Source organism: Salvelinus sp. IW2-2015, linkage group LG35, assembly GCF_002910315.2.
Source record: "Salvelinus sp. IW2-2015 linkage group LG35, ASM291031v2, whole genome shotgun sequence".
Lineage (NCBI taxonomy): Eukaryota > Metazoa > Chordata > Actinopteri > Salmoniformes > Salmonidae > Salvelinus > Salvelinus sp. IW2-2015.
Window position 1 is genome coordinate 11,191,949 of NC_036874.1, and position 12,031 is coordinate 11,203,979.

Sequence of the window (12,031 nt, forward strand, 5' to 3'; positions counted from 1 at the left end):
AAAAGTAATTTTATCACATTGGTCATCATGTCTGAAAGTTTTAAAATACATTACCAAGCATTCAAAAGTGACCAAAACATCAGCCAGGAAGCATAGGACTGAGAAGTGGTCTGTGGTCACCACCTGCAGAACCCACTCTTTATTGGGGTGTCTTGCTAATTGCCTATAATTTCCACCTTTTGTCTATTCCATTTGCACAACAGCATGTAAAATTTATTGTCAATCCAGTAAGCTGCCTTACCTAAAGTGCAGTGTTGCTTCCTAAGTGGACAGTTTGATTTCACAGAAGTGTGATTGACTTGGAGTTACATTGTGTTGTTTAAGTGTTCCCTTTATTTTTTTGAGCAGTGTATATAATTTTTAAGTCCAAAAATTGATGTAGCAACWACAGATTGTCCCTTTAAGTCTATCAAAAGTTTGCGAGTTTGAGCATGTGCCCATTAGGCCTATGGATTTTCACCATGCAGCTGTTGCATGGGTGCATTTTTCACTGGCTGTCCACTGGTTTCATAAACAATAATTGATAGGCAGCTTAAACTTCTTGAATTCAACCATTATTGGTTTCAAATATACATTTATATTTGTGAACAGCCATCCACAACAACCACAATCCATTAAATTCAAATAGCTAAATGAGAAAGCAGCAGTGTGATTCACATCAATGCGCTATATACAGTTGTGTCAAGCCCTGACCTTAGAGAGCTTTTTATGTCTCTATTTTGGTTTGGTCAGGGTGTGATTTGGGTGAGCATTCTATGTTCATTTTTCTATGTTTTGGTATTTCTTTGTTTTGGCCGGGTATGGTTGTCAATCAGGGACAGCTGTCTATTGTTGTCTCTGATTGGGAACCGTACTTAGGTAGCATTTTCCCACCTGTGTTTTGTGGGTAGTTATTTTCTGTTTAGTGTTTTCTGCACCTGACAGGACTGTTTCGGTTTCGTTTTGCACTTTGTTATTTTGTTCTAGTGTTCAGTTTAAATAAAAGTCATGAACACTTACCACGCTGCGCTTTGGTCCTATTCTTCCTCTTCAAACTACGACACCCGTTACAAGTTGTGGCCAAAAGTTTTGAGAATGACACAAATATAAATTTTCACAAAGTCTGCTGCCTCAGTTTGTATGATGGCAATTTGCATATACTCCAGAATATTATGAAGAGTGATCAGATGAATTGCAATTAATTGCAAGTCCCTCTTTGCCATGCAAATGAACTGAATCCCCAAAAAACATTTCCACTGAATTTCAGCYCTGCCACAAAAGGACCAGCTGACATCATGTCAGTGATTGTCTCGTTAACATAGGTGTGAGTGTTGACGAGGACAAGGCTGGAGATCACTCTGTTATGCAGATTGAGTTCGAATAACAGATTGGACGCTTCAAAAGGAGGGTGGTGCTTGGAATCATTGTTCTTCCTCTGTCAATCATGGTTACCTGCAAGGAAACGTGCCGTCATCATTGCTTTGCACAAAAAGGGCTTCACAGKCAAGGATATTGCTGCCAGTAAGATTGCACCTAAATCAACCATTTATCGGATCATCAAGAACTTCAAGGAGAGCGGTTCAATTGTTGTGAAGAAGGCTTCAGGGCGCCCAAGAAAGACCAGCAAGCGCCAGGACCGTCTCCTAAAGTTGATTCAGCTGCGGGATCGGGGCACCACCAGTACAGAGCTTGCTCAGGAATGGCAGCAGGCAGGTGTGAGTGCATCTGCACGCACAGTGAGGCGAAGACTTKGAGGATGRCCTGGTGTCAAGAAGGGCAGCAAAGAAGCCCCTTCTCTCCAGGAAAAACATCAGGTACAGACTGATATTCTGCAAAAGGTACAGGGATTGGACTGCTGAGGACTGRGGTAAAGTCATTTTCTCTGATGAATCCCCTTTCCGATTGTTTGGGGCATCCGGAAAAAAGCTTGTCCGGAGAAGACAAGGTGAGCGCTACCATCAGTCCTGTGTCATTCCAACAGTGAAGCATCCTGAGACCATTCATGTGTGGGGTTGCTTCTCAGCCAAGGGAGTGGGCTCACTCACAATTTTGCCTAGAACACAGCCATGAATAAAGAATGGTACCAACATATCCTCGAGAGCAACTTCTCCCAACCATCCAGGAACAGTTTGGTGACGAACAATGCCTTTTCCAAGACACCTTGTCATAACGCAAAAGTGATAACTAAGTGGCCTGGGGAACAAAACATTGATATTTTGGGTCCATGCCCAGGAATCTCCCCAAACCTTAATCCCATTGAGAACTTGTGGTCAATCCTCAAGAGGCAGGTGGTCAAACAAAAACCCACATATTCTAGACAATCTCCAAGCATTGATTATGCAAGAATGGGCTGCCATCAGTCAGGATGTGGCCCAGAAGTTAATTGACAGCATGCCAGGGCTGATTGCAGAGGTCTTGAAAAAGAAGGGTCAACACTGCAAATATTGACTCTTTGCATCAACTTCATGTAATTGTCAATTAAAGCCTTTGACACTTRTGAAATGCTTGTAATAATACTTCAGTATTCCATAGTAACATCTGACAAAAATATCTAATGACAATGAAGCAGCAAACTTTGTGGAAATTCATATTTGTATCATTCTCAAAACTTTTGGCCATGACTGTAGATATCAATAATAAGTGATATTCGTATCGTCGTAGATTACACCACTGGTCATGCTTACCTCCAAGCGTTTATTCAAGTTGGATAATCTTTGGATGACGACAGCAGTTGCACCATTGGAAGACCTAGCTACAAAAGCCTATTCCTGCTCTTTTCCCGCGATCMATCAAATTAATTTGGTGTGTCATCATAGTGGTCTCTGGCTTGTGGTCAGACTCGCTCAGGTGGAACAAACTTAAACTTGCACCTTTTTTCAATGCTGATTTGAATGTCATTGAGAAAACAGTGCTGTGACTTTACTTTCATTAATCTGATGACTGTTATTTATCTAATCAACTAACTATGTTTAATTGTTACCCAWTTAAATTAATAATGTAACAATTAACTCATTAGGATTTGGGGAACCACAAGAGCAGTTTTTTAAAGAGTTACCATTTCCCGAATTGAACTCTAAAGGTCTTAACCTATCACATTTATAAACTATCAATTTATAAATCATTAACTCGTATAATATCATCATTCTGAACAGTCGTAACCTCCTTGCATCTGCAAAACCCGAGCTTTACTTATGATTCAGTACTACACAAATTGGTTTAATGATTTATTTACTAGCAAACTAAATGGTAACACAGGATAAACATGCACACTTAATACATTAGAAATAGGTCCCTAAGGGACTGACACAATATGGCTACTTGTTACAAAAGACATGGAGAGGGCGAGAGAGAGAGGGACAGAGACATAAGACTTTGGTACCTTTTCTAAACTACTCTCACAGTAATCATATACTTTGCACACGAACCATAAATGCCTTGCTTCTTTGTGTATTTCTGTTGGAACCAGGCCGCCTAGGAAAGGGAGTTGGGCCATTTTGTGGCACGCTTGTAAGGCTCTGATTGTCCAAAAGGGGTTCCCACCCGTCTTCTACTGTTGTTCTCCTCTGCCGTCGTCCGATATACGGTGACTTGTCGTGTAGTCCTGAAAAGAACTAAAGAGTTTATTCTACTTCCATTAGCTCTGGAAGATGCTTCTTTRAAGATAGGCTAGCCAGCCATGTCTATGGTTCCCGGTGGGGTGATGAGAGTAGTTTACAATGGTGATTTGAGAAGAGTAGTAGAATGTTCCTACTTAACCTCTCTGGGATATGTGGGATGCTAGCATCCCAACTGGCCAACATCCAGTGAAAATGCAGAGCGCCAAATTCAAATAAATTACTATAAAAATTTTACTTTCATGAAATCACACATGCAATACACCAAATTAAAGCTACACTTGTTGTGAATCCAGCCAACGTTTCAGATTTCAAAAAGGCTTTACGGCGAAAGCAAAAGATGCTATTATCTGAGGATAGCACCCCAGCAAACAAACACAGACCATCATATTTCAACCCTCCAGGCGTGACACAAAACGCAGAAATAAAGATATAATTCATGCCTGACCTTTGACGAGCTTCTTCTGTTGGCACTCCAATATGTCCCATAAACATCACAAATGGTCCTTTTGTTCAATTAATTCTGTCGATATATRTCCAAAATGTCCATTTATTTGGCGCGTTTGATCCAGAAAAACACTGGTTCAAACTCGCGCAACATGACTACAAAAGTTACCTGTAAGCTTTGTCCAAACATTTCAAACTACTTCCTAATACAACTTTAGGTATTTCTTTACGTAAATAATCGATAAAATTTAAGACGGGATATTCTGTGTTCAATACCGGAGGAAAACAATGTGTAGCGAGCCTTCAGGTCTTCAGGTCACGTGCCTCTACATCTTTCTGATCTTTTAAGTTCATTCGTAACCCATCATTTTATGCAGTTAATTCAAATGGGCGGTTCCGTCAGGCTGACACGCTCCCTTGCCTCACTCAGGGGCATAGCTTGTCACTTGTACAAAGTTGTGTGAAACTATTATCTCTTATGGCTCCTAAAATCATGTCCCTCTCTTAACAAAAACACTTTCATCATTTTTTCATATTTCATGCTCAATGCATTGAATGGACACTTCACACATATAGTTGGTATACTTTCCAAGTTATAGTATTTCCTTTATAACATTTTTAATGACATCACAAAATAACATCCAAAACGTCACCAGTGTTTTCCAGATCGCCTCTGACCATTCCCCACGTTCTATGTTAAATATATTGTTCCAGTATTCACTTTAGAACATGTTAGAGTTTCGGCGGGAAAAGGTCTGTGTAGACAAAGGCACATTCCTTGGGTGAATTTGGAGAGGGAGATAGCTCGATGTTCTGTCCTTGATTTATAACAGGGCGTGAGCTGTCAACCACCCACCAGTTCCATTCTCCCCTCCTCTGCGGTTKAGAGGTGGTCTGGTTGAAGTTATTTATTGCAAAGCTGATTTGACCGATTTGGATCTTCCCAGGACAGTCATGACAACAGGGAAGTGTCAACAAATTATTTCGCAAACATCCTTTCTGAATTTAAAAGTAATCCTCGAAGTAATCATCTAGTGTTTCAAAAGTATCTGTAATCTGATTACAATATTGCTGGTAATGAAATGGTTACAGTTACTGTTTTTTTGTAATCCTTTACTCCCCAACCCTGACTGTATCTAAACATATAATTTTTATCAGTAAGATGTGGTCTTTTGATATAGTTGATGACAATAATTATTATTGTAATTTTTAATATAGGTTACTATCTTGTTGTCGATACACAACAAATATGAATATTTGTCAACGGTTGACATTGTACTTTATTTATTGATTGCATGTTTGGATTTCTGTGACCTTACATGTCAATACAATTMATTTGTGACTTTACAAGTTTGCCACCCAATCTTATTTGTATTATTATTATTATTATTGTTAATATTACTATTATTCATAATAGAATATTTTGGACAGCAACCTGTGAAGGGACATTTTATGCTTGTGCTTTTCGACCAATTTGACTGGGTTCATTTAAGTAAATGATTGAGCTTGCCTGGGAGGAATCCTCACTATCAGTATAATGCAATTTGGCAGTATGCCCAGAACATTGTTTTGAGAACCAAAAGGGGTGTCTCAGTTTCAAGGTCTCAGCTTAGAGAGAAGAAGCCTTGTGAGGTATTGGTCAGTCACATGCATGAACCAAAAGTTAATGATGAATTAATCATGAATAATGTAAATCATACAAATATAACCTGTCTGTTTAAGCAAGTATATAAGAGAACTCACGGGACTGCCCTGACGGAGCTCCTGACAGACGTGTACTACTTGGCGCATTACGTTTGTTGGAACCTCTCCAGGTTGCTGATAATAAAGAATTATTTAAAATTGACTCAGAGTGTCCCTGTGTTGAATTTCCACAACAAACCTTAAAGCCCTAGATTCCTAGAAGGTTCTTTAAGGAACCTTTTAAAAAGGTTCCTCAGGGAAAAGGTTCCACTGGTGTTGCAACCTGAGGAACCCCTAAAGGTGCCTTCAGGAACCTTTTCATTTTAGAGACCTCAAAATCAACTCTGGACCTCGAAGCCAGTTCCACTGCATTGTTTTCATTGTTCCCCTCTAATCAGGGACTGATTTAGACCTGGGACACCAGATGTGTACAATTAATTATCAGGTATAACAGAAAACCAGCAGGATTCACACCTCGTAGGGTAAGAGTTGAGTACCGCTGTTTAGAGTATACTGTTAGCTCAATACATTTTGATAACTCAAATACTAATTGAGGGCCTTTCCAACTGTCGGCAATRCGATTTAAAACAATCCACAGCTTATTYATTTCAAAGACGCTAATGATCCTCTGGCCAAATCATGCTTTCTGGTGTTGTAGCCTATTTGAATTATTTAATTTGTTTCTGTATAGACAGTCCTTATACCAGATTGAATTGACGCAACCCTAACAACAGGAGTAGGCTAATTAGGCTATATAATTTTGGCAATTATAATTCTATTTACTTTAGGGGAAGCTTAGCCTATGGGGGACAGAAATCCCTCAAAAACAACTGAATGTTATTGTGATAGATTTGGTATGAAGCATGTTTTTTTCATCTGTGGACAGACTTGAAATACAAGACAAAAATAAAAAGGTATGCAATAGAGGAAAGATGCAACAGACTGCAGCAGCAGTAGAGTCATACAGCCTATTATAGCCACCAACTAACTGGCAGGAAATCCACAAACCTCACCTAACCTATTGCACGTCACTGTCAACATCCTTTGGCAAACTGTTCTGTACATAAAACTAGTATTCTGCTAAAGACAGCATGAGCAGTCCTTCACCTGCTATCCATCATATCTWTCATCAGTATTCATCTTATTCATAGTGATCTGAGGGTGCTTGCTTACTATATCAGATGGATGCAAGGTTTAGAAAAATTACTCAGAAGAACATAACATTTTATTTGTGGAGCAATCTCTCAATTCATTTGCATTTGTTGATAACACTTGTCCACAGAAACTTCATTACCCATGAATCACGCAAATGTCGCTTGGGTCCTTACGTAGAACGTCACATGATAAGGAATTCAACATGGAGGACATTGGAGTAACTGTTGAAAAAATTCAGGTATGATTCATTTTGACCGTGTACATTTTCACGCCATTTCGCCGTTGTTTTTGATTATACCACGCTTTAAAAAGTATAGACAATTTAAAACGTACTATCTTTAATCTAAAGTGTTCTTTGAATACATTTAAATCGTACGTCATCCAACTAAACGTGCCAATTCATTCACGGCACTGTAAATGCTCTGTCATGTAAGCTAACATGCTATCTCAACTGGCAAGCTAGGCAATTTTAGCTAGTTAGCTAAACGTTTGTATTTTGGTGTGGCTACGTAGCTATTTATGTTGTGGGGGTAGTATTGGTAAGCTTCAAGCTACAACGTAAACAAAATAACACAAGTCAACGGCCGGCAGGTAAGGTTAGATAGCGAAGTTAGTTAACAAGTCAGAAAACAACCGAATGTAACGTTAGCTAGCGCGATAAATTAGATTGCATCTGACTGAGCCTAATGTTGAATGTCKTATGAATTATTAGCCAAGACAGAAGAAGTCAGCTACCTACCGCAGTAACGTACTTATCCGTTACGGAACAGCACTGAAACAATCTCGTGAATTGAAATGTCTTCCAATCCGCGTCTCTCACATTTTCTGTCGGTCATCACTCACCCAGCATTAGGCAAGTARATTAACAAGCTAGCTAGCAACACAACAAACAGTTAGCTAACGTTAGTAGTTAACATTAGCTACAGAGTTTTCACAGATTTGGGGGTATGCTCTCAACGTAGAATTTGTGTAAATGTTTGTGTTGTCTTGTGTCTACACAGGACGAAGTGCCTGCCATGCTGAACTCACGACCCCAGACGGGGCTTTCTTTCCTGGCCCCAGAACCAGAAGATCTTGAAGACCTTTACAGCAGATACAAGGTCTGTGCTTAACTGTTGAGATCTATTTCTGTCAGCACCACAAGAAAAGCAATTTAAATCATAATGTTAACTATTACGGTGCCTAGAGAAAGTATTCACACCCCTTGACTACTTCCACATTTTGTTGTTACACCCTGAATTWAAAATGGATTAAATCGAGATTTTTTTTGTTCTGGCTTACACCCAATACCTCAAAAGGTCAAAGTGGAATGATATATATATWWTTTTTCTTCAACAAATTAATTAMAAATKAAAAGCAGAAATGTATTGAGTCAAGTATTCAACTCCTTTGTATGAGAAGCCTAAATAAGCTTTTAAGTAAAAATGTGCTTAATAAGTTGCATGGACTCACTCTCTGTGCAATAATAGTGGTTAACATGAATTCTGAATGACTACCTCATCTCTGTACGCCACACACAATGATCTGTAAGGTCCCTCAGTTGAGCAGTGAATTTCAAACACAGATTCAACCACAAAGACCAGGGAGAATTTACAATGCCTTGCACAGAAGGGCACAGAAGGGCATAATTAAACGGACATTGAATACCCCTTTGAGCATGGTGAAGTTATTAATTACACTTTTGATGGTGCATCAAGGAAACAGCTCAGGGATTTCACCATTAGGCCAATGGTGACATTAAAACAGTTTCAGAGTTTAATGGCTGTGATAGGAGAACTGAGGATGGATCAACAATGGTGTTAGTACTCCACAATACTAGCCTAATTGACAGTGCGAAAACGAGAGCATGTACAGAATAAAAMATATTCCAAAGCAGCATCCTGTTTACAACAAGGCACTGAAGTAATACTGCAAAAAAATTGTCAAATCAATCAACTTTTTCCTGAATACAAAGTGTTGTGTTTGGGGCAAATACAACACAGTACCACTCTGTATTTTCAAGTATAGTGATGGCTGCATCATGTTATGGGTATTTATGTAATCGTGAAGGACTGGGGATGTTTCAGGACAAAAAAAGAAACGTAATGAAACTAAGCACAGGCAAAATCCTAGAGGAAAACCTGGTTCAATATATTTTCCACCAGACACTGGGAGATGAATTCACCTTTCAGCAGGACAATAACCTTAAACACAAGGCCAAATCTACACTGGAGTTGCTTACCGGGAAGACGGTGAATGTTCTGGAGTGGCCGAGTTAGTTTTGACTTAARTATATGGCAAGACTTAAACTGTTGTCTAGCAATGATTTGACAGAGTTTAAAGAATAAAAAAAAAWTKGCCAAATCTGGAAGATGGGTAGGAGCAAGCCCATGTAATGCTTTGTAGGTTAGCAGTAAAACCTTGAAATCAGCCCTAGCCTTAAAAGTAAGCCATTGTAGAGAGGCTAGCACTAGAGTAATATGATCACCATGATTCATCAATAAACATTCATTCTCCATGACACCATTCACAATTTCCCCTTTACTATTGTAGAAGCTGCAGCAGGAGCTGGAGTTTCTGGAGGTGCAGGAGGAGTACATCAAAGATGAACAGAAGAACCTGAAGAAGGAGTTCCTCCATGCCCAGGAGGAGGTGAAGAGGATACAGAGTATCCCCCTGGTCATCGGCCAGTTCTTGGAGGCTGTGGACCAAAACACAGCCATCGTGGGCTCCACCACAGGTACAGTATTTTTACACTTTTGTCTGTCCTCACATAGATTGTGTAGGTAAGCCTCTGGTTGTTGGATCCAGAGACTGGAGACTTGAATCCGAGTCGATATCGGTCTGATTATYGGCCCTTCTCTATTGGCTTTGCTGATTGTCCCTCTGCCTAGCAATACTGCTGCTATGCCAGCTGCCACTCACTGCCTGAGCCACGAGCACTGTACAATGCCGATGAATGTCTAGCTGGGAAAATTAGCAGCAGCGACAAGCTAGCTCATTCTCCAACAGAAAGGTGCAGTATTGAGAAACTGATGAATTGACACAGTGACCAAAATTGCAGATGTGCTTCCCTTAGACAGTTAGTTGACAGTTTGTGCAGAAATTCTTTGGTTGTGTAAGCCCACAGTTTCATCAGCTATCCGGTTGGCTGGTCTCAGACAATCCCGCAGGTGAAGAAGCTGGATGTGGAGGTCCTAGGCTGGCGTGGTTACACGGGGTCTGCGGTTGTGATGCCGGTTGGACATAATGCCAAATTCTCCAAAATGACATTCAATGTGGCTTATGGTTGAGAAATTAACATTCAATTATCTGGAAACAGCTCTTGTGGACATTCCTGCAGTCAGCATGCCAATTGCACGCTCCCTCAACTTGAGACATCTGTGACATTGTGTTGTGACAAAACTGCACGTTTTAGTGGCCTTTTATTGTCCCCAGCACAAGGTGAACCTGTGTAATGATCATGCTGTTTAATCAGCTTCTTGTTTTGCCACACCTGTCAGGTAGATGGATTTATCTTGGCAAAAGATAAATGCTCACTAACAGGGATATAAACAAATTTGTGCATACATTTGAGAGAAATAACTTTTTGTGCATATGGGACATTTCTGGGATCTTTTATTTCATCTCATGAAACATTGGACCAACACTACATGTTGCGTTTTATATTGTTGTTCRTTGTATTTTTCACAAATCATAATGTTACGTTGGACTCATTTGTGTTAAATAGATATGTTATATTCTCAAACTAACAGCAGTGCCTATATGATGTCATTCCATACAGGCGTGACATGCTGAAGTGATGCTTCTGTGCAAATGTTGTTGATCATTTGGCTAATATACTGGTAGTCCAAAATGAAGGGCTAACATATTGTCATCTGTAGCGCCATAGACTSCATTGATCAGCCMAAACAAGCTCAATAACTCAATGCATGCACACACTCCTATTGAATATGGATTCMTCTGTATTGTGAGTATGCCTATGACATCTTCATTTACCCAGTTTATCAAGATATTTACCATTCAAATAAAACTAAGTAAAAATGTATTGTTTTGTTTTAATATTGATGCATTATTGCATACRTGGCTGTCTTTGGGAAATGGTATATTGTATATCTGCCTAAAATATCAGACAACTTTGACCCCTAAAAAATCCATATCGGTCATTCTCTAATAGCCACACACCCATAAGCACCCATATTTTGCACAGTAACACCAATGCCTCATTCTTACTGTGATGCTGAACATTTGGCTCTAATATTCGCTAATGACATTTCCCCCTCTGACTTTCCCTGTGCCACCCTCTTTCTCTGCTTCTCTCGCTGTCCACCCCCTTCTCCGTCTCTGTCCACCCCCTTCTCCGTCTCTGCCCCCCCCCTTCTCCGGTCTCTGCCCACCCCCTTCTCTGGCTCTGCCACCCCTTCTCTGGCTCTGCCCACCCCCTTCTTGGCTCTGCCACCCCTTCTCTGCTCTGCCCACCCCTTCTCTGGCTCTGTCCACCCCCTTCTCCGCTCTGTCCACCCCCTTCTCCGGCTCTGTCCACCCTCTTTTCTTCCTTGACTCAGGCTCAAACTACTATGTGCGTATCCTAAGCACCATCGACAGAGAGCTGCTGAACCCAATGCGTCGTGGCCCTGCACAAGCACAGCAATGCCCTGGTGGCGTGCTCCCCCAGAGGCTGACAGCAGCATCATGATGCTCACATCAGTACACATACACACTATTCTACCCCTGGTAACAATCCCTTTTGTAATATGGGTCAAAGACGTATAAGGTTTTCAAAGTAGCAAAAACATCAATTACAATTCCCTAAAAGGCTTTTGTATGTTCATTGGCGTGTTCACCTATGCCCTTATAGAAGTTATATTTCAAGAATAAAGCTAATCATTTTTTATTGTGATTCATATGACTGTACCCTAGTAAAAAATGTATTTCAGAATAACACTAAGTGTTTAAAAAATATATATAATAATTTGCCCATTTTTCATAATCACATTTCTGCTTAGACTGGCAGAAATATAAACTAACCCGGAAAAAAATGACATTTTTTATTTTGAATTACCACATATTTGATTTGTCACGGGTACAACTGAAAATGTATTGAATTTTTTTTTAAACAAAAACTTACTGCCTTACACTGGAAAAAAATTCAAAAATCTATGAAAATATCTTCA

The 12,031-nt window shown here is 39.9% G+C and overlaps 1 protein-coding gene across 1 annotated transcript in view; it reads left to right on the forward strand.

The window, feature by feature from the left end:
* The first annotated feature begins 7,021 nt into the window (after positions 1-7,021).
* Positions 7,022-12,031, forward strand: part of LOC111958990 (26S proteasome regulatory subunit 6B) — a 17,335-nt gene continuing 12,325 nt past the window's right edge. The window contains exons 1-3 of the mRNA XM_023980380.2: positions 7,022-7,116; positions 7,880-7,978; positions 9,411-9,597. Coding sequence (XP_023836148.1) covers positions 7,033-7,116; positions 7,880-7,978; positions 9,411-9,597 — 370 coding nt within the window. The 5' untranslated portion in view covers positions 7,022-7,032. The remainder of the gene's footprint in view (positions 7,117-7,879; positions 7,979-9,410; positions 9,598-12,031) is intronic.